We start from the raw sequence: 24,733 nt of genomic DNA on the forward strand, positions 1-24,733 counted from the left end.
GCATTCTCATATTAGCTGATTTAGCACATATGGTTGCCGAAGCAGGAAATAAAAATGAATAAAAAAAGAAAGAAAGTTAACATGTGGGAGCTTTTCAGACAGGCACCAGAGTCGTGTAATCATTGTCTCACAGACCTTGCTTTACCTTACTATTATAACCCTTGCAGAGGGCTTGGCCTCTCTAACTTATATGACTAGTGTCCAGTTGTGGCCTGTTTATTTCCATGGTGACTGTTACACCAGGAACACTCAGGATTTAGTAAAAAAAACAATGTCTGAGATTGCACTTCCAAAACTACCATAAGCAGTTGCAATGTGCTTGACAACACATAAATTGGAGACCACTCATCATCTCACCAGAGATCTGCACTTTACTCTATTTTGCCGGTCCGACCGCGACCTGGGCACCCTTCCGTCATTGTCCCTCCATGCTTATTCCTAAAATAATTGTCCTACGTCCAAGTCTTGTCTTCATCCTTTTAAAGCACTTCCGTCCTTACTTTTCACATGTGCGTTGTAAATCTAAGTTTACTATTCTGTAAAGGCATAAACTCAAGAGCAGATTACAACAATAATGTAAACAAATCAGTAACTTTGCCACTTCCTATATATAACTTTGTTTCATGAAACATGATCGTGGACTGCACTTCTCATTCACTCAATTTATATAGACGGATAAACAACAATCCCGTGGCTCTACCACTCCCTACATGTCACTTCATGAACTTTCATGAAACAAGATAGGCCTTTGTAAATGTGAACTGCATCATTCACTCAACTTACCGTACAGATGACTAAATGAATAAAACATAAATTTAATACAATTAAAGCTTACCTCCACTTACTAACCTTACACACTGGTAGGAATAGTAAGATAATGCCTACTTGTGATGTAATATTAAGCGCCAGCGGGTGTTACCACCTGGCAGCATCTCATTATTCTTTTTTGTTCGAAACAGACAGTCATCCTCTTAATATTTGACCGTTTGACAACTTTGGACAAACACATTTTTATTTGCCGTGGCCGTCGCACACTATTGTTTGTGTGTGTGCTCAAATTTAGAAGATACATAAATCGAAGTTAACGCAGCGGTACACATCTGACAGCCATGACTGACATTTCCTCACACACATAAGATGGCAGCCAAAACACAAGATACACAAAACACATACATAGTGAGTTTTTTTTCCCACACGCAGGAAGCTTTAACCATGTGAAGAGAAAAAGATCAAGCATATTAGTAGGCTGAAAGCTAGCACAGATGAAAGCTAGCACAGATGAAAGTTAGCGCCGCAGCGTTAGCTTAGCATTCTGTTAATCCCCGCTGTCTACAAAGCAATGACCATTTAAGCAGCCTTTACGATTACAAAATTATGTTCTCTCAAATCGCTGTTATATTGCAAATGCAATTTATCATTCACCCCTATTATGAACAGAGTTGGGAATTGTCAGTCCATCACTAAGTTCCTGTCAGTATTTCAGGCCGACCCACGTGGGCCCAGTCCGTCCCTCGTCAGCGACACAGCCAAGCGGCGTTGAGAACATAATTTCCGCATCACACGCAGGCGACACACAAGCAGAAACGCATCCAAATAAATAAAAAAAAATCCTAATATAAAGAGCAGACACACGCACACACACGCACCCACCCCCGCACGCACGCACGCGCACCCACACACACACGCATGCACCCCCACACACAGTGTGGTGATGGGTGAAATAAAAACAATAAATGACACGTCAATGAGGTCTGTGGGACTGATAGGTAGCCAACACTATATTATTTTAAATGTTACTTTTTTTGCTTGTGTGTCAGGTGCGCAACACCGGCGTGTAATGTGGTACTGGTAAGTCAAATTTTGGCGTCGTTTGGCCGACTCGGACCAAAAGGGAGGGCCTGAAATACTGACAAGCGTTCACAGACGGACTAAAGCACTGACAAATGCCCACCTCAGCTTATGGACAGTTCCAAATACAAGTCATGGTTACCAGAGGTTAGAGTGACAGAAGGTCATTCTTGCTGTCAATAGACGATAGATGGGAAGTTAAACACCTAATAAAAAAAAATAAATAAATACAAAAAAAACCTGTTGGAAGTGGGTTTTCATTCATCATTGTAATCGTCACTAACTGGATCGAGTACCAAAAGACCTCTCAGTCCGTCACTGAAGGATGCCCATTTTGCTGACGACTAACAGACTCACGCTTGTCTTGTGTGCTTCTTAGAAAAGGACTGCATTAATTAAATGAGTGTGAGAGTGACTGCTGTTTTCGATAGGATTGCAATTGGCTAAGGAGACGGAACCAGAAGACATTCCATCACTTTGCTGTGAGGACACAAACTGCAATGTTTTTTTTCCAACAGGGGGTGCTAACATGCACTGTGAAGTGCCCTGAGTTGGTCAGGCATGTTGCTCATGAAAGTCACACGCACAGATCTATAGATCTCGGTCTGTACACAAGGTGCTCCGCATTATAGGGCGCCCTGTCAATTTTGGAGAAGATTTGGGACTTAAGGTGCGCCTTTTGGTTGTTAAAATATGGTAAGGCGTTTTTAGGAGTTAAAACCGCTGCAGGCAGCCACCTGTTCAATAGATGTGTGAAACGAGCAACTGATAGACTAACTGACAAACTACCTGATGGACGGACTGACCTACTGACGATTACAGATCGGTTTGGCTTGAAAAAAAATGACAGACGGCCAACCGGCAAAATTTAGTAAAATGCCCACCTCTGCTAAAGTCACATATCAAATCTTCTATTTTGGGGGAAAAAAAAAAAATCACCATAAGGGCTGTGATTCACAGTTTTATGACGCAAATCAATCTTTCTGTCTGGATTTTGACCAAAACACATCACTGAGACTGCACTGATTAAAGTCTTGAATGTCAGAAACACCATCTTGGTATTGCTACATCTCAGTGGTGCCTTTGATCATAATATACTGCTTGGCAGACTAGAACAGTGGGTGGGACTTACTGAAGTATGTTAAATTGGTTCAAATCTTATTTGCAACAACTACTTAACAGCCATTATTAAATCTGCCCATTACAACCGTAAACCCAATTTGAATTTAGGGCTTTCGGGCTCCACCCGACACAGAAAAACTTGTTCATGCTTTAATTTTCAGGAGGCTCGATTTTTGTGATGTTGTCTTTTCAAGTCTTAAAAATAATCAATGAGGCAGCTGCAACTGATCCAAAAGCCGCAAGAGTCTTGACAAACACCAGGAAACGGGACCATAATACACTTGGCCTCAAATCACTACATTTGCTTCCAGTGAGTCAAAGAATAGATTTTATATTCTTGCTGCTCGTCTGTAAATCTCTAGGACCAAAATACATGCACGATGTACTAATACCCTACAATGCATCTAGACCCCTCAGGTTGTCTGGGGAAGGCCTGCTGTGTGTTCCCAGAACCAGACCAAACCAAGCATTCAGTTACTATGCTCCTGTCTTGAATTTAATCAGATTTGAAAACATTATGTTTTACTGCAATATTTGCATTGAATCTATCCCTTATTTTCTTTGTATAATTCCCATTCGCACATTATCTTTTAATTGATCTAGACTAATTTTAGTTATTATAGTTTATTTTGTGATTTTGTCTTAATATTTAGTGTCTCTTTCTGTAATGCTTTTAAAGTTTTATATAAAGCATTTTGAAAAGTCTTATACATCTATGCCTTGCCTTGCAACTGATGTCCTTGTAAGCGTTTGAGGAAAAATCTTAAAATACCATACAATCATGTGCTTGTCAGAACATATGGCATTATTATTTGTAGGCCATACTGCTCCTACGCCAAAAGGTCAAGCCCAAATACGTTCCTCCCCTCCCTCTAACTCCTATCTCTCTCAGTATCTCCGCTCTCTCTCCCTTTATCAGGTCTGACTCTAGCGGTATTACTGACACTTACATCACTGCAGCCTCTTGGCCCAGGCAGTATGATGCAACTTGATGCACACAGACAAGCTGCTGCTACTTCAGTACGTATGCATGCATGGAACTAGGCACACACACACACACACACACCCACACACGCACACACCCCCCCCCCCCACACACACGCACACGCACCCCAGCACACCCGCGCACACACGCATACACCCCCCCCCACACACACACACACACCCGCACCCGCAACTACTGGTGCTTTTCAATATATTGTACCTAAAGACTTAACTATAAACTGTTAAAGTGACACTTGATTGAGCTGAACATTGGCACTTATATAATACGTATCCATGTAAAAATTACATCAGTACTAAAATTCACCCCACTAAAAGACTCTGTAGTGATTTAAGAGCTTTTTTTTGTGATGAGATTTATGACAAATCGGCACATCTACCTTTAGAGTTCTTGTTATTTTTTTTCCGGTCTTCGCCGTCAACGTCACAGCAGGGAGGCAAGCATTGGAATATTGTTTGGGTTGTTAGTAGTGATAGGTAAATAAAGCTTCAAATCTGCTTCATGAGTTGTATTTTTGGACTCCAGTAGATGGCACTCTCTGTTCAATATTGGGCTGAAAGCACACTGACTTGCCATTTTTTAAACTCTTTATTTAAAACAACAGTGCCATCTACCGGACTAAAAAATACAACAAATAGTTCATGAAGCAAATTTGAAGCTCCATTTTCCCATCACGAGTTGATGGTTCTGTTGTCTAAAACGCCGACCAATTGCCACCAAAATTCAAATCCAAATTACTATTCTTGTCCACTTTAACCTGTGTAAGTCTAAGAGCGTTCTGTACAATATATTGGCATCAAACGTGATCTCATATGATCATAACCCTATAAAATAAAAAATATCGTGTCAATCGATTCTCCACTTACACTGGCTGACGTGGACAAGAGCAAGAATGTGCACACGATCATCGCCTGGTTATATTTCGGACATTTAGCTAAGCTAAAGTTTTGTTAAGTCTCTGGAGGCAACCAGTGGCCGGCAGCTGCTGGCAGGCAGGCATGGGTGTTTTCTCCAACACGGCTAACGAGTAGCAACGTTAACAACACTGCTCAAGGCACCAATTAGCTTTTGGTCGCTAAACAGACGAGGTTTGGAGAACAGTTGGGAGCGGCGTGGCTCAGTGGGAGAGTGGTTGTGGGTTCGATCCCTGGCCATTGTGGCCATGTTGAAGTATCCTTGAGCAAGATACTGAACCCCAAGTTGGTTTATACCTACGGTACTCAAAGCGCAAAGTGACAGTCCATTTACCATTTAAGAACTTCTTACAATCCAGACATGTGGCTTTGTACTATACAGTACGTTTGTGTCCATCAACGCTTGATGTTGTCAGTGTTGCGGTGTGAGTGGGCAAGTGAGGCCATTTCGGATAGGCACCTCATTGACAAACCCTGGAGTTGGTCTTTTTGAACATTCCGCGAGGTGCTTTTAGCAGGGGCTGCTTCAGGAGCGTCGATGTCGAATAACGAGCTTCACGTCAACACCAGAGCCTTGGTGAAAAGTTGGACTTTGAAAACATCCAGCAAGCACGCACACGGCCGTAGTGAGACTATGCAGACAGAAAATGGATGGCTGGACGGACAGACTGAAATATTCAGAGCACATACTTTCCAATAAGAAGGCCGACTCCACAGCTGACTGTGGCCGCACTGGATGTGTCATTTTCGGATGAGTGATGTAGGCGTAGCCTCGAGGGGCCTTGGTGAAAAAAAAATTCAAGCTAAGACTTAAGAATGAAATTGTAATACGTAACGACCAATGAACAATTAACTTTCCGAAAACCTAATTGGAACGCATTGCGTTTGCGCATCTTGGTGATTTATGAAAGAAAACAGATAAGACATGTCAGAAACTGCATGTGAGCTTTTCATTTCCTGATTCTCTTTTAAGTTAGCCATGGGAAGGACAATTGTTCTGTGATGAGGTTGAAGTGACCAGAAAGGCCTCGCCACACAAATAATAATAATAATAATAATATTCCCTTTATTAGTCCCACAATGGGGAAATTCGAGATTCGAACCCAGGTCTCCTGGGGAGACTGGGTCCTGAACACGGCGCCTTAGACCACTCGGCCATCCTGGCATCCAACATCCACCGTTGTGGCCAACGGTCGAGTCGGCCTTAAAGTTGGCACGTCGTACTGGAAAATGACGGAAGCACACACCACAAAAGCCGACAGAGACGTCAACTACTTTGACGTACTTCGACCTTCTGCGCATGCATAAGAAGTAGTACCTCACCTTGCCATCTACGGCAATAGTCAATGCGTAGTCAATAACGGCGGTCTTTTGTGAATGAGAGCGATTAGTTCGCCTCCTCGCTCTTCTGTGGAGCCAGCCATTATGTCCAGAGTCAGAGAGGAGATGCGGAAATGAGCAGTCTATTTAGCGCTTGATACACAGCTTCAATTTTCACCGTTTTGTCACTTTCCGTTGTTGTCCAGCGCACAGATTCACTAGCGAACAGCCAATCACAGTGTTCATGCAACCCGGTAGCCCCACCCGATTGCACATGTTGAATCGGCCCAACACCCCCCACCAGATGCCCCAACAACGGCTCCGACATCAAACAAACCGACTTTGCGACAGCTGGCATGGAATTGGTGTGTTGAGGCCTTAAGTAAAGATGTCCACATGAAATTTGGGGCTGGTTGGTCCCGTTATTTTGACATTATCAACATATTTACTATGACTATACAAGACATGGAGGGAGGAGAGGGGGCGTGGCCATATCACTTATTTTTAGGGTGCTTTTACATAAATTGAGCTTGTTATTGAAAAATGGATCATCCTGGATGGCTGACCCTTTTAGCTTCCTACATAAAAATGTCTTCGGACACAATCAAACATTCCCTCATTGTAATTAGCACGATCACAACATAATTGTGAAATCAGTCTGAGGAACAGCGCTTATCTCACTAATGCCAATGTGTGTGTGCGTGTGTTTAGCTTTTTTACGTTGCCTTTCATTACATCATGCAAATGCAGTTGCTGTAGTAACATGATGCAAATTCAGTAAAGAGGGAAACTCAGCACTGACTGACACACATGTGAACAGACGCAGATTGTGTGTGAGGTGTGCGTATATAAAAAAACAAAAATAAGAATCTTGTGTCATACTGTACATGTTAAAGATTTCTGTATAACTTGAAATACTCTAATTAATTAGATATAGCTGGGGCATTTTTTATGACATTTACGAAACTTACATGAGTTTTTTAAGGTCATTGAACTGAAACATAAATGGAAGGAGGGCTGCTCATATCGTGCTGCCTAGTATATTTATGTTGAACGAGCTAATAGGCGAACATACTCAACACCTGTGGACCTCGGAGGTGGCTGATGTAAAATACACAAAGTTCAGCACCAAACAATGCCTGTACAAAACGCAGCAAAAAAAGGTCATTTACATTACATATCGTTGCTGTCGGGCTAGAACCCCCAATATCCCCATCCATCCATTATCTGTAGCGCTTCTTCTCACAAGAGTTGTGGGGGGTGCTAGAGCCTATCCCAAATGTCAACGGGGAGTAGGCGGGGGACACCCTGAACTGGTTGCCAGCCAATTGCAGGGCACACATTGACGAACCACCATCCGCGCTCACACTCATTCCTAGGGGCAATTTAGAGTGTCCAATCAACCTGGCATGCATGTTTTTGGAATGTGGGCGGAAACCGGAGTACCCAAAAGAAACCCACACAGGCACGGGGAGAACATGCAAACTCCATACAGGAAGGCCGGAGCCGGAATCAAACCCACGACCTCTGCCCCCCAATATCACAATTTGCGAAATGAAATTTTTTTTTTTCACAAATCCATACTACTGGTCCGATTTCTCCACATATGAGGGTGTCAGAAGATTGTTGTACGCATATATCTTTTTTGTTTAGTTTTTTAAATTTGCGTTTGTATTTTACCGTTTCGCCCTCATGGCTATGAACAAGTCAGCGTAAATGATAAACATTTCTCAAATGTTTTACCTTCTTAAATAAACAATAATAATAATAATAATAATAATAATAATAATAATAATAATAATACCAGGACTTTGAAAACTTGTCACACCTTGACAAGAATAGACAATCAAAGATTGGTTTGGCACAAGAGGTAACATGTAAAAACATGTGTCATTCATTCATTGTCAAGCACGCACCCGCACACTCATATCACACAGCATAGCTTGAGCCTTGTGCTTATAATTGTCCTGCAAAAAGAAGTCCAAAAGAAAATTGCACAGACTGCCCACATTGCATTAACAGTTTAGCCGCTATACTAACAGGCCGTGTAATTGCAATCATTTGTGTAGTTTTATTATTTTGTGCATTTGCAAGTAGCAATGATGCTCGCACCACTAGTTGGATCATGGGACTTAAAAACTACAATGTTTATATTTTGAATCATATTCATTATTCCTGTGGGATCATTTTTAGTAATTAAATTTGTGTTGTTTTATGTTATGTATTTGTTGTAATGCTGAGTAAAAAATGTTAATACATTTAGCTGTTCATCACCTTTTTTATTTAGTTTTTAAAAAAAACTTAATACATTAATAAAATGTTGAAATACTCTTTAAAGAAGTTTAAAGTCTAAAAATAAATAAATAAAAACAAACACATCCCCACTTCCATTATAGGCGAACGGTTGCCTAAAATTTTCCCAACAATGGGAGTGAAATGAAATGGGGCAACACGATGGCCTCACAGTGCAGAGGTCAAATGAAAGCCAGATCAGATTTAGCATTCCTAACCATATTGAAACAACCCATTCTGAACAGTGCCATTTGGTGGAATTCTGTCTTTAGTACAGTAAATACTCTCTAGTACGGAATCATATTTACATTGTCCAATCTTTCCGTATCACAGAATTTCCTTATGTGGGAAACGACTAGGCTACCATTATGACGTGTGCTGCCACTGCACTCTTCCTCACGCATGCGCACACACACAAGCTTGTCACAATGCTCGCAACTCCTGAATGAACGTGCATGTTAACAAAATACAGCTTTTTTTAAGCTTTTTCTTCTACTCACTCACTTTCTATGCCCATTGATCTAGCCTTCTCTCTAATTAGCGGTCCAGTTAGCGGGAAGTTTTTAGCACAACAGTTAAATTATTTCAGGACATGTTCATTTATGCCGCTGTGCTTCATCCGTCAAGCTGCAAGCAATTTCCTCTGAGCAGGTAAATTGCCGAATCAGAATTTACTTTGTATCCCACTTTGCTTAATCGGATGCATTTCACTCTCCTCCACAGTTGTTACCGTTCTTCTTCGTTTCGATGCCATGAGGTACAGACGTAAATGTTAATGAATAGATTTTAAATCTTTCGCAACCTCATTCCAAAGAAGTCATACATGTCGCCGTTTTGGATCTGATCATGGGGGAGCTGTCAAAGTTTTTCTGTTGTATGGAGCGGGAACTGCTTGAGTTTGCGTTACTGCGGGCTTCGATATGGCTTCCGGGTACCGGATATCGGGATTTCCGCTGTAAGGAATCGATCGTCAATGTAATATAGTAGTAGAAGATTTAATGCATACGTTTTTTTCCCGGGTGAGGGAATTTCCGTTTGACAGAGGTCCGTTGGTGGGAATACTTACTGTATACAGTATGCAGGCAATAAATGGTAATGGTAAACGAGCTGTCACTTGTATAGCGCTTTTCTACCTACGGTATTCAAAGCACTTCACAGTACTACATTGCATTACTAACGTAAAGTTTTGATGTCAGTGGGAATAACTTGGGTTTTACCTTAAGTAAAATGTTGTTACCTGGAAAACATGTCTGCAGGTGCTCCGTTAGGGCCTCCTGGGTGACAGGCTTATGCGCAGAGTTCATAGCCGAGATCGCCAGTACCAGTACTTCTCCCAGAGGGATGAACTGGGATTGGCTGATAGGGGACATACTGATGGGTGACACATCACCTGTGAAGAGACAAGTCATAATAATTATCAGCTTTTACATCACCATTTATGCTTACTGCACTGTGAATACAAATTATTGAGGAATTATTGCATTTCTTCAACCCTTATTTAGAAATGGATACGGGGAAGACTTGTTGTACCAGAGGTTTCAATCCAAATGAACAATTTATGTGACTTATTCAGTGTATATGAATACCCAACTTAATTTACCGAACCATGAGGCGCACTTGTATACGAGCCGCAGCAACTCATTTTGGGGGGGAAAAACAAACAAACAAAAACGATACACAAGCCGCACCAGGCTATAAGCCGCAGTTTTCTATGTTGAAAAAAATGTGTTATTTACTGCATGTACAGAACGATTTTGTGCTGTGAATGCACATAAAGATACATAAACAGATTTTTAATACGGTGCCTTTTAACACGGCAACTACTTTGCTGATTAGAACAAAACAGACTCAATAGAAGAAAAAAAAACACCTCGAGATTTATTTAGCATATTTTCTGAACTATAGAGCGCCCCTACTGGTGAAAGAAAGATCCACACAAAAGCCGCACCCTTGTTGGTTCAAAATCTAGGAAAAAGGTGGCGGCTTACAGTCCGCCTTCCTGTGAGGAGTTTGCATGTTCTCCCTGTACCACATTCCAAATACATGCATGGTAGGTTGGTTAAACACGCTAAATTGTTTGTGTGCCCAGCAATTGGCTGCCAAAATTGCCCCTAGGTATGAGTGTGAGCGCGGATGGTTGTTCATCTCTGTGTGCCCTGCAATTGGCTGGCAACCAGTTCAGGGTTTACCCCACCTACTTCCCGAAGATCGCTGGGATAGGCTCCAGCACGCCCTGCAACCCTTGTGAGGTGAAGCGGTACAGATAATGGATGGGTGGATGGATGGATGGATGGAGTAAAACATATGGAAATACCATAATTAGATATAATGTAAAGAACATTTGTTCTGCAACATTCTTTGAGTTAATTCACTCGACATTGTGGTATACCTTCTGCCCACTAGGAACACTGTGTTACATGCATATAACATATGTTGATGTGAAGAAGACCATTGCAACCAAGCCGCAGTAATCTTACTGTTCTTTGCATGTCGTTAAAAAATATATACTGGTACTGGTGAGAAAGGCTTGGAAACAATGTCAGATAAGTCGACTACAAAAATATGTGGACAAAAAAGTTTTGCCTCAAGGCTTCGCTAGCATAATTTTCCAGCATCCAGACTAATCAAACTACTCATGACCATTCCACAGCCTATTAACATTCTCTTTTGGTGCAACGACTGCAGGCAAGCAATGAGTTTCTCCCTGTTGGGGTGTGCCCTAAACTTGCTCAAAGCCTGCTGGGATAGGCATTGGCCAACCTTCAAACCTAGACGGTAGTTAGTTGGGAATTGGCATATAGCATAAAGGGTCCTGCCCTAGGACGACCCACTTGGATGTTACTGTGATTTAATCATTGGTTCTCTGTCCCAAAGGCAGCAGTTCTTATCCATACATCACATCGCTGGGCCACATTTTATAGTACTGTTACCCTAACATGGTTAGTTGGACTGTACTGTATGGTGTAAGTAGATAAGTTTTAAATGGAAACTAATTTATGTTAAAATGCATTTAAGTTAAGATTACCCACAAACAAAGGGATAAATAAACATGTTATGAACACATTGCTAAACAAAGATTAAGTGTGAGCGTAAGTGACGGACGGGATTATTGTGGTAAAATGTCTACAAAAATAAATAAATAAATAAATAGTAGGCAAGGTGCAACACAAATTCCTGGTTCCTGCGAGCCGTCGGATTACTCAATGCCGCCCAGTAGGGCTGAACGATGTATCGTTATGGGACCGAAATCGCAATCTCAGACAACGCGATTTCGAGATGGTCAAAGATGTTTTTTGTTTTTTTTTAATTACTCTGTCGTGCGTAGTCCTGGTAGTAATTTATTTAACCACTACTTTAATTCTCATCGCCAAGCCATCTTGCGCTGCAGCAGTACAGACTTTATTTGTACTATATGCAAGTCCGTGCACAGCAGCAGCAACGAGCTACGTGATGCGGATCATCTCCTCCTTGGTGACAAATAAACTAACCCACTAACAAGTAGTGTTTAAATCGAGGAGTTGCTAAGCGTGCTAATCGCTAAAGTGAAATACCGAGTCCGTAAAGACCAAAATATGTACTTGGGTGTAGAATCGACTTAACAGAAGTCTGGTTTGAACTGCGTTAGGGCGTAGAGCCAAAAGTATGAACAGAAATGTTGTATTGCAATCAATACGCATTTAGACATAAAATAAGATGACAGCTACATTAGCAATTTAGCAGACGCTCTCAGACTGAAACACGTAAAAGGGCTGACGTCATCATGACCAATAGGTTCGATGTCAAACGTATAGTAATTATTTATAATGTCATCAGTATTTGCCCCTTTTTTGCACCACAGACCACAGAGTAGTGAGTTTTGAGATGTACGCAATAACAGATCTCAAAATGATATAGTTCAATCAATTCAGCTTTGTGAGGGACAATGATTTTATTGACATATAATCTGATTGTAAATTAGTACAAAATATAAAACATTTTGGGATCTTAAAAAAATGCATTTTCAAATACACATTTCATATGCACATTGATACAAAATTATACTTGACAGCAAGTAGTTTTTGAAAATTTGAGAAAGAAACCACACAACCTCTTTAGTGTCCTTGCATTATTACAGTAATAGCTTTTGTTTATAATGGTTTAATGACATTTTCTGTCATGTTTGCAAAATGTTACTGTACACGGACAAGAAAATCGCAAATCAAATCGAAATTGCAACATCGGTCAGAAAAATTTCAATACTAGTTTTTGCTAAAATCGTTCAGCCGCCGGAGACGCGCCTCTTAATGGGCAGGCCAGCGGTCAATATGCCCACGTTCCACCAGGAGGCCATCGGGGTCGACCAACATCTCATGGTGGGCCGCTGACATCTCATGCTTGTCTACATCTCATATTGGTTTGGCATCGCTGACATGCTGGTCCACCAGTAACACCAGCATCAGACCAGTACAAAGAGGCATAAATCAGGTTATAGCAGCAAAGACTCCAAAGTGGTTGATGGTGGGTTTCTTTAGCAGGTTGCGATCAGGCGGAATGCAAGTCGAGCTATTCTCATAACGAGACTGCATTTGAAGTCTTTTGAGATAAGTGCGACACTTTGTCAGATGGCACGATTGACGCATTTGAGCTACTGCAAGCTCACACACAGCTCCCAATATTGGGCAGGACTGAGCAAAAAAGGCGCAGACTTGGAGAATAGCAAGCAAGAAAGTTGGCTTATATGGTGAGTGTATTACTTGTTTACTGCTGTTTGGATAGGGAAGAACCCCACTTCTTCCCTGATGTGGCGTGGTGTGAATAAAGCAGCATCCTGCAATCAAACTCATGCGAGGCACGCAGTGCAAAGCAACATTTCGTCTACGGTCTGTACTGTACGTGTTCTAGGGCAAGTCTGAGTCCTTTGGACGAAAATGTGTCACATTTGAGTCACCTCTAATTATTAGTATTTGGATTTATACCCGTTGAACTTCTTCAGTTTGTCACCTTACAATCACAAACAGAAAAGTTATTTATTGAGAATTTGAGAATCCATATGATGGACCAACACAACCTAGCTACCTATCCTATTCATGCCCCCTGGCACATAAGGACTCCTCACTACTTTTCCACTTGATACTTTCTTTGGCACAAATCCTTGCTTGAGTCAATTTTCCCCATCCATGCACCATCCCTTCTTTGTAACTCAAAAAACTTGTGGCAAGTTGAGCACTTAAGTGGGGGTGAAACAAGTCCTTGAGTAATTCGAATACCTTGGGGTCCCCAAAAATTCGAGGCAATTTTTCTGCCTCAAGTACCAACTTATTTACGTGTACACTGTCAGGAAGAAGTCAAGCTCACCACAGCAACAATTGTTGAAGCAGTGCATGACCGTAACACACCGGCTTGGCAGTAAATATCTGAACATCAATGCCTTGGTACGCTTTTATTTAGATTTTTTTTCCCGGCAGCGTGTTGTGGCATAATGTCTGACTTGACTTGACTTGGCCGTTTATTACTAAGTGGAAATTTCTTTATTTGTCTTTTGTATCTTTAACCGAGCAAAGAAAAAAAATATTGGAATTTTGTATTGCATTTATGATAGCTGCAGCCCTACACTTAGGCACCCTAATAATCTGCAAAGGACAGAATGGCTTGGCAATACAGAGTTTTGGGGGAAGAGATTTTCATATGGTATGCCCATAAGAATCAAATAAGCTGAAGAAAGCGTGACATTATAATTATGTAGTACTTGAACAGATCTAATTCATTTGTCCCCAAATATCTTTAACGTTTAGAAAAGGCTTATTATATTATGATAATTTCATGTTTGGGATATAATACAGTATAGAAATGTTGATTCTTTTTTTCCTTTCACATATATTGAAGCCGCAAAGAACTGCTTCCAAAACATTTGGCCACAGCAGTAGATTTAAAGAGTATACTGTAAGTAGCGGGATTTAGGCTATGTGATGCATGCATCTGATTTTAAGACAGCTGCAGAGGGTCTGCCACTGAACACCACCTCGCAGCTGTCATATCGTGACAGCTGCCATGGGCCAACATAAAATGTCCCATTAGTAGAATGAATCATTACCTACATACTGTACTTAAATTGTGCATATTGCCTCCCTTTTCTTAAAAAAAATGCAGAGCAAATGGTAATGCTGTTTCTTTATATACAATCATTTTTGGGTGGTCTTATTTATTAATCTAATTGGATACTGAGATATTTTCCCTCCAGTGTAGAAGGGTAACTATGAGCTGATATTTGTGCCACTAGAAACTGTTTCTGAATATTTTTTTATTTGAATGTGAATTGCTTACCTTGAGTATTTGAATTGAAAACTGAATTATTGAATTGAAAAACTGAATTTCAGCTGACATCCTCAGATATGTTACTTTGATTTTGCTTCTGCAGGACTGAAAGAAACCTCTGGAGGGCGCCAAGCGTCGGACATTAGCAAGGCTGGTCTTATATTTTATATATATCTTATATTCCATGCAATGGCAGCTGGCAATACTAATGATGCGGTTTACGGCCTTCAAAACAAAGGTGCTGTTTGGCCGAAGAGGAGATCTATGTACCTGGAATCGAATGCTCATCCTAGTGGCAGCCTAAAGTTCCCGTATGTCTGTCACTGAGGTTTGAATTTTTACTCAGCGAACGGAATGCGAGCATATGCAGTTTTGAATTTTTAATGAGGTGCACTTTTTTTTGGAGGAATTAAAAACGCATTTTACTGTCTTACATTCATTTTCCTTCCGAAATGAAAAAAGATAAAGATAAAAAGATTCTGATTCAAATGAAACAAATATTCAATTTATGTAATTCAAATTCAGTTTTTCAATTCAAAAGTTCAGTTTTCAATTAGTCAAGTTAAGAAATTTACATTCAAATCAACAATATTAAGATTGAGTTAGTGGCACAAATATCAGCCCATAGGAAAACCAAGACGCAAACGCATCAAGTGTCTTGGGTAAAATATTCACAACAGCAAAGAGCAAGTATCTAATGAACTTTCCAGTTTTCACTTCACAGCAGATCGTTATCCTTATATTTGCGGCTCGTAATGAAGAAAAATAATTAATTTCCAGCACATTTCACTTGCAGAAGGCAGAAAAGCAAATAAAATATCCATTGGTCGATGTTTCAGCGAAAACAATTCTCCCAGAAAATATACAGTCAGACATATCTGGAGATCAAACTAAATACAACTTCAGATAAACACCAATCAGTGGAAATTATGTGAATGAAATTATGGCCCCAATCCATTGTATATTTAATAATAATTAAGATGATGTCTGGGTGGAAAATTTATAATACATGCTATACATTTGTCAGTTTTAATGTATCCATTAAATTAAAATTAATTAAAAGCTAAGTAAGCAATCTACTGTTGGTCAAATGAACTCGAGTCACTTTCTAAAAGTACAAGTCTGACATTTAACAAATCTTCAATGTATGACAAAGAAGGACTTGCTCTGATCACTTAATATCAAGTATTTATTTTCTTTTTCATGTGCAGTGGGTAATAAGATTATCCTTTGACTGTAAATTTCAGGCAGACATGATGCTCTCATGACATTAAGTCCTCCACGTGTTCGCACTCTTATTTACAATGAAGTATTTCAAAATGTTGTGATAGCTCACTTCTGGGGAAAAAAAGGCCTTCATTTGACCAGTTGAATTTTGAAAGTTTATCCAAGGAGTAATCTTTCCCTCCAACCAACTTCACTTTTTTGACATACACTTGAAACCAACTAATAGGGACCTTTTTCATGAACCAATAACCGATAATCCTAACAAATGGACAGGGCGCTATATAAATCAAGTTGCATTGTATTATTGTATTGTATAAGGCTTCTCATCGTGTCCGTTTGTGACGCAAGGGGAAACTTAAGTTACGTGCAGCCGACGAGTAACAAGTTCCGCGGCATGATTCAGACAGCTCGCATTGTTCTTTATAACTGTTATTTGCGATAAATCGGTCCTTCAATATCTACATTCTAAGCAGTGAATAGCAGTTACCATTTCTTAATTTCCCTGTCCCCCCCCCCCCCCCAAACTGGTCATGCGTGTGTGAGCAGGACACGGCATAGTTTACACCGGTCTCAGTAAGACCTTGCAAGTGGAGTTAATGCGGCCAAGTGAGCTGGACACGTGACAATTTAACCACTCTTTAAACCACTTAAACAAAACAGATTACGGCCTTTTTGCATTAAAATTGTAATTCTGCTGGTTTGGTTCAACTGTTTTAGTTCAGTTTGCATGTGTCCTGTCGTTTCAAAGGCACGCGCAACCCTTTTCTCATTTATTAATGAGGTGCAGATGTGTGCAGTAGCACTAATGGTAGCCAAGTAGCTCAAACTCACAGCCCGCACAACGGCTGACAGCTATCCTCTTCATTGCTCTTTTTGTACTATTCCATTGTTTGTTTAGGTATCAGTTCTGTGAACATTCGCTATGACCTCGAGGTGACCGCCACCAGACGGTTGATTTGACAGCCCGCATGGGCAGCGAGACTAAGGTCCTGAGTTTATACCTCCCACACTGAAGATCTCTGGTGCATAGAGATCTTGTGATGGAGGATTACAGCTTGCTTGAAATTGCTACACGTTCACACAAAGATGTCAGTCAATGTGCAGTTGATAATACCTATTTAATAACTTGAGCTTTTATATATTAGAGTGAATATTACAACCTTTGTTGAGCAAAGGTACAAACAAAAATATAAAACTTATGAATACTGAAATAATGCTCTTGTCTCAACTAAGTCACGAATGTACTTAATGTGAAATCTTGGCTTTATTTAATTGATCTAGGGCTACCAAGATTAGTCTTGTCGACTAATCACGTTGACGTCAATGATCATAATTGTTGATAATTAATTTAAATAGTCACCAAGTCATTTATTTCAGCCTAATCTCACGCTTTTCCCTGCTGGCTGTTTGCCAGTCTAGGGTACGCATGCAAAGTAGGGTTAATCCAGGTCATCCGCAATCTAAACGGAAGCATTGTGGGTAAGCAGTGTCATGGGTACTTGATGCTAGCAACAGAGCCCTTAAGTTACAGTACATTTCAACCACAAATACTTAAGATGCAAACCTCCCTTTAATGGCAGCACGACGGGGATTCTTGATAATCGAGAAAGGAAGCAAGTTGTGGTTAATGCCCGATTTATTTTGTGACACAGGGACAGTCGCTAGGTGGAGTTAACAAACACTGGTTACGGTGTTTGATGTAACTTTGTAACACTAACACAAAGTCCTTTTTGGTACACTAACATATTGTAGCATTAGTGCACTCACGTTTATTAACAACCAAAACAATGTGTTTGACAACGATGCAGAAAGATCTCACACTCTCTCTATCACGAACTGAGTGATGCGTACATGAACTGGGAAACACCAGCACTCAAAGCAAGAGAATATGACATATTTGCCACAAGAAACCATTGGTAAAACATAATAAAACACATAATTAAGTTTGGTGAAGTATACAACATTATAGTGCTAACAAAAAATGCCAAAATATGTTACCCCTAATACTTAAAGATGTTTTTTTTTTCCTGTTGCATTTATTGTGTTGACCAATTTACTACTATTAAATGATCCTTACTAGTAAGGAAACAAAATCTTTTGGATGGAGGTTAGATAAAAATAAATAAATAAAAACCAATATGAGTGTTTATTTTACTTTTTGTCGGCATTTTCCTAATTTACTCATTTGATTTCACTACACTAATTTTAAAAAGTGCTTGGTGCCCAAGAAGAGGTAAATTTGAAAAGTATTTATTTTCATATTTCCTCTTTTTGTATATTATATTGACTTCGGGCCATTCGGGCTGCGGTTGCATACGTACTGGGACCAAATATGAAAGTGGCCCAAGTCAGATTTGGGAAAAAAAAATGAATTGAGCCATTCAGACTGTTATAAAAACAAATAAATAAAGACATAAAAGAAATCAGATACAGGTCGAGAACCGCAGAAAAATACGATTTGGGTCATATTTGCTGCATTTTGAACCTAAAATGTTGGGACGCAAGGCCATTGTAAAGTCAAAAAGTCGAAGGTCGAGCATGTCGTACCTCAAAGACTTCCTGTATTAGTGTAACTCTGCATAGTGTAGAATTTTGGTTCCATTTTAAAATGCAGTTGTGTCCAGGCGATAGCTTATAACATAGTCATAGACTTCTTATGATTTACAAGCCTTCACTTTAGCTTTGGTGTAAACACTTGGTTTATCTATTAGGTAGGTGTAAATGTCCAGCCATTTCATGGTGGGCAGTCCTGCGTCCATCCGGTGAGTGAGGGCGTAAGAATCAGTAAATATCGTACCATCAGTCAGAGTCAAATTTTTAAAGTAACATTTACGGTCGTGGACAGTGAGTTTACTTGCACACTGACTCAAATAACCGTTTTTTGCATCCATTCCTACGTCAACAATGGTGTTGAAATATCATAACCGGCATAAGCATGCAAGTTCCTTTTGCCTCCAGCTAAGCTGTCATTGTTTAAAAACTGTGACAGGGTCTTATACAGGATGAGAGATAGCGCACACAGCTTCACTAAGACTCTGAGGCAGCACCGGGCGAGTTGGACCACAACTTGTGAATGGATTGTGGATTCTTGGGCAAATGTGTCTGCTTGCACTGTTGTTTGAGCTTTGGCAAAAGCCGGCATCATTTCTGACAATGTCAAGAGGGAACCAGACATGTTAAATACTTCAGTACTTCAATAGAGTACAGCCAAAGTCAGCTTTGCTCCCATTGCCTTTTTAAAAAACATTCTAGCGTATGTTTAAGCATGCATGCATCCTTCTATGAGTTTTTAACTAGCGTATGTATTACCATGCCGGCGCCCAATAATGCGTTGCGCCGCATGAATGTGTTAAATACAGAAATAGCACCAGCAACTCAGACTGCGCCTTTAATAGGGCGCGCCTTATGGTCATGAAACTACAGTAAATCAAGATAAAGCTTGTGAATAAAATTATAATCTATAATGCCCAACAAACAATTAATCTTACGAAAAGCATCTTGGTGGTATATTAAAGAAAACAGTCAAGAAGTGAAAGGGGCTATAATGAAATTAATTGATATAGTTAATTAAATTATTTTTTATATTGCACTCGAGAGGGGAGCGCTCCAATCTTGTTGCACACTAAATACAATGACAATAAAGGGCATTCTGATTCCTATTCAGATTCTGAGCTGCATGTAAGCAGCTCATTCCCTCATTCGCTTTTACGTCAGTCATGGGAAAGGCTAATCGTTTTGTGTTGTTTTCAGAGTGGAAGTGAAGAAGTGGGCCTAAGTAGAGATGACCACAATCATTTTGGGCGTGGTTGGTCCCGTTATTTTGACATTATTATTATTATTATTATTATTGTTGTTATTATTATTATTGTTATTATTATTATTATTATGTACTTACTATAACATTGAATGGACAAATTGTGATCGGCATATACTGTATATCATATTGCTCGTTACCAGGTGGCGTTTGTAAATGTCTTAGTTTGTATGGATTTCTCTCAAAATTAATTTTAAAAAATTAGCTTATTGAATAATGATTGGATGATCTTTTTAATGTTTTATTTTCCGTCCTCCAATACACTTCCAAATTATCAGGATAGCGAATAGGCTCTTGCAGAGCTTGCTGATGAGCTGATCATTTGAAACAGGTGTGTTGGAGGAGGGAAACATCTAAAACATGCCCGCTCTAAATGTAATGCACAAGGAGTCAAGAGAATATAATTGTTACATTACTAGATTAGAAGGTGCTGAGGTTCCAGGCAACGCAAATGTGGTTGAGAATAAGCAGACAGACAGTGTAGTGACAGAGGATGGGAATATTTTGGCAGGTGGAGGACAGATCAGTGAGATCACGGTAACTAGGAAGGAAGAAATGGACTGGTGTCACAGACCATTCACGTCACTTTTAAGATCCTCCAACTCATAGACAAGAACATCCCATGAGTCCATATGAATATTACAAACAGTATATCCTGTACAACGTAACGATATCTTCAATTTGATAGGTGACAAGACAAAGCGAGCCACACTTTACTAATTGGTCTTCACCTAGCCATGGGAGTGACGAAGATGCCAAGAGTGCCCATGTACTCTGATGGACATTGGTGATTTTAGAACTACCACGCTCTGTGACATATCTTTCGAGTTCAGGTCAAATTTGCATTCGGTTAACAATTTGGAGAAGCCCGATGAGATCAACGACAATCGAGCTATCACGACTGCTTCCAGGCTTCTCAATATATAGGGAAATAAAATTAACGAGAAGCTGACTTTTTCCTCCCACTCTGGTTCCATTAAACATTTAATAATCATGTGAGCATTCTATAGAAAAAAAATATGGTTACGTGTTGGAAGTGCCATAATTTATTGAAGACAACAAAAATCTCCAGCAATCATGTGCATGTTCAGATTGTATCTTCTAATTTTCCATTTTCTTTTTGCAGGTTCTGTGTTTTCCCGGTGATAATCACTGCTGTTCCCTACCCTTGTTGTGATCACATGCCAGGTTTTACTCCAGCAAGTTCATTTACATGATGTTCATGTTAATAATATTAAATACAAGATGGGCAAGTTTATAAGACGTGACAGCCGTATTAACACAGCACCACTGGTATGCACATGAAAAATAACATAAAAAAAAACATGACATTGCCCCAATGTTTCCCCATTTTTTCCTTATGTGGGAGTGGAGTCAAAAAGAAAAAAGTTCAAATGTTTTTGTACAGCAGAAAAAATGTGGGTCTGAAGGGGTTACTTTGTGAAATAAATCCTTCATGGCCAAGGCAGCTGTGAACAAGTGGTTAAGATTGCTGCCTGACACCGTGGGGAGCCTGGTCCAAGACCATCTACCACCAATAACTCCCAGACAAACATCTGTGGTGCTCTTGAGCAAGACACCGATACCCTGAATTGCTCGTTTTACATTTTGTTTAATGTCCATGTTCTTTGTACGTTGTCTGATTGTCAATAAAATCATTGTCCCTTGGCAAAGTAAATTCATTAAAAAATATAATTTTGAGATCTCAAAACTCAGTACTCTGTGGTGCAAATATTATTGAAGAGATGAGAAATATTTCATATACTTTGACATCAAACCTCTTGGTCATGATGACGTCAGCCGTTTATGTGTTCTGGTCTGAGAGCATCTGCTAAATTGCTAATGTAGCTGTCATCTTATTTTAAGTCTAGATACGTATTGATTGAAATACAATATTTATGTTCATAGCTGTTGGCTCTCCACCCAAACGTGGTTCTAACCAGACATCTGTGAAAAGTTGACTGTAGACTTCACCATTTATTTTGGGTCCTTCACAACCCTGTAATGCACTTTAGCGATTAGCACGCTTAGCAAGCCCTCATTCGCCTCCTCGTTTAAAACGCTACTTGTTAGTGGGGTCGTTTATTTGCCATCACGCAGCTCATTGCGGCAGCTGTGCACGGCCTTGCATATAGTTCAAATAAAGTTGGCACTGCTGCGATGCAAGATAGCTTGTTGCCTAGCACTCCAGCAGCGGCGAAATAAATTACTACCAGGATCACGCACGACAGCGTAACTTTTTTTTTTTTTTTTTTTAATCAGTACGCTGCAAGTTTGTGTGACCTGCTTCGTGAACATGGGGCACAAACTGCCGCTTTGAAGATCTTGAAATCGCATTGTCTGAGATCGCAATTTCGGTCCCAAAACGATACATCGTTCAGCCCTCGTGTACGATACAATTCCTGGATTTCTTCTACATGTAATACTGTACGTCAAGCAATAGTAACTGGCCGGCCCCGGACTCATGCGACCACCACCCTCATTTAGGGCAGCCCACAAGCTCGATCCCATGTATGGTCCACCACCAAGTGTGAGGGTTAAAAATAAGGACAAGCTTTAGCATCCACCATCCATAGTGGAAATAAAAGAACAGGAGCAGGAGTGTGATTACCCAAAGCACATGCAGAACTTGATCTGCCAACAAGCTGGATACGTTTTGCGTGACCACAGGGAGTCGTCTACTTTGTCGGCATGAATGTGATGGCTAAGCCAGCCATTTTTATGAATCTCCACAACTACAGTGCCCGTCACATTCATTTGCAAAATATCTTAATAGACTGGGGGGCTTTGCAATGAAGGTCCACTGCACTGTTGCCTTATGATTGGAGACATATTTTGGGTTTGGTATGTCTGGTATCAAAATTACCAAGCATTTTTTTATTTGAATTATTTGAGTTACTGTAGTACAATGCAAAAAGACAACTTTGTCTAATACCCAAGAGCTGACAAAGACTTTAATAAAACTATGAAACAGTATTGTGTATGATTAAGGGAAACTGGTCTCACATTTTAGATTAAAAACGTATTTGCTCATTAATCAACTGAAACATTATTGATTGATGTAAGCATGCTAATATAAGACTGCAATTCACAGATGATGAATGTAATTTAGGACAGTTTTATTCAATACCTATAAAATGAGTGATAAGTGATCTTTCTTACAGCAGTATAGGTGCATGTTTACAGTCTAGCCCAGAGGTATTCAATTAAAAGTCACAGAGGTCCACGACTAAAATTTATTCCAATTAAAAGGTCAGAACCAAAGTCCAACTTCCCTTAATGTCTAGCCTATGTTCATATTTTTATATAGTGTCAATATTTAGTCATTTTCAACAGAGCGCACTTATATACTAAATACTTAGCAATGTTCACAAACACCTTTGCCAGTCAAACAAATATAAGGCATTTATTTCACGTTCAAGAAAATGTGGCTCCAGGAACTTAAGGGTGCCACTTCCTGAAAAAAAAACAGTAAAATATCTCCTGCAGAAATATATCAAGTGCTAAGCATTGAGTTAACATCTTTTACCTTTTTTTTCTTAAATCAAAGAGTTATCAGCCTAAAAAAAACTGAAAACCTAATTATCCAAGTAAAACAGGTCAACATGTTCAGTACACAATCAATAAAAATGGCTGTCCTCATGAAAAACTAATTCAAAATGAGCTTTGACACCACCTTTTCTTTTGAATATTTTTTTCAACTTCTCTTAATGAGAAATATTAGTTTGTGACTGCCCTGCCAGTGACTTAAATCTGGGTTGGAACGGAGTCAGGGGCATTGGGATTTGGTGGATTATTTCACACATCTGGCCTTTGTGTTTTCCTTTAAATGTTTGTGCAACCGCATTTAAGCACTCCTTCACAACTTCCCCATCACGGAATGTTTTTTTATGTTTCCCCAAAATCCATGATACTTTTGGTGAACATTCTTTGCATGCCACTGGGCTGTAAACAAAAATGTAAAAATCTGTCATACTGCACTCAAAGTTCGATCTTTTTGCGTGCGCTCACCTCAAACTTCAGCGGATAACTTTGCACAAAAGGGCGGCACTTTGTTTCGTAGTGGCGCTTCGCAATGTTGCGACGGTTTCGGAGCATATGATGCACACTGGTTTTGAATCGGCTGCAGCCAGAACGAAACTAAATTTCTCCGTCCATTCATTTAAAACAACACGCATCGACCTTGCTAACTTTTTAGCAAGGCATACAGTCAGCAGCACTCTCTTCCGGACTGCTGCGCATTTGGCAGTGGATCGTAAACAAAGGATTTGATTGGCTCAAATCAGTGACGCCTTTTCTGTATTAACTAGAATTGCAGCGCCAACGTTTGCGAATGCGCCCTGAAAAAAAATCATCATAGATTGGACATGGGTCCGGTCCGAACCATCGCGCGGTCCGGATCCGGACCGTGGTCCGCCATTTGGTGATGCCTGGTCCAGCCCATGAGGGGTATGATAAAACATTTTTGTTTCCCTCAACATCATCAATGCTGCCCAACAATGCTGTATCTGGCAATGGAATTAACTTCCCATGAAAAGCTTCTTCAACTGATACCTGGTTTTCCATTGCTGCAGTTTCCCATCACATCTTTGCAGCGCTCTTTGCAGATGTCCCATTAAAATGGACAAACCATTTTATGGCGGGCAGAGTGCGCACATGATCACAAAATGCTACCAAACATCGCAACTGCAGTCAACCAACTGTTGTTTAACAAGTGTGCATATTTGTATTTCCTGGTGTTCACTGTCTCATCCCGTCATGTCATTAAAAGCACCGAGCTGCAGATAAAGAAGAGCCATTTTGGCGTAGTAGCTGTTAGCTTGCAGCCCTGCGTTCTCCAGTTTTACTACGGTTACCACCCCCCCTCCTAAAAATAATATAAAATAAAAAACAGTTCCGAGA

At 40.1% G+C, this 24,733-nt stretch overlaps 1 protein-coding gene across 3 annotated transcripts in view; it reads right to left on the reverse strand.

Moving 5' to 3' along the window:
- LOC148337804 (storkhead-box protein 2-like) overlaps positions 1–24,733 on the reverse strand; it is a 55,622-nt gene that overhangs the window by 5,828 nt on the left and 25,061 nt on the right. For all 3 annotated transcript variants that reach the window (XM_088294665.1, XM_088294666.1, XM_088294667.1), the window contains exon 2: positions 9,737–9,889. In XM_088294665.1, coding sequence (XP_088150791.1) covers positions 9,737–9,889 — 153 coding nt within the window. The remainder of the gene's footprint in view (positions 1–9,736; positions 9,890–24,733) is intronic.

This window comes from Idiotropiscis lumnitzeri, chromosome 4 (genome assembly GCF_059441095.1).
Source record: "Idiotropiscis lumnitzeri isolate Australia: NSW breed Sydney's pygmy pipehorse chromosome 4, RoL_Ilum_1.0, whole genome shotgun sequence".
NCBI classification, from domain to species: Eukaryota; Metazoa; Chordata; class Actinopteri; order Syngnathiformes; family Syngnathidae; genus Idiotropiscis; species Idiotropiscis lumnitzeri.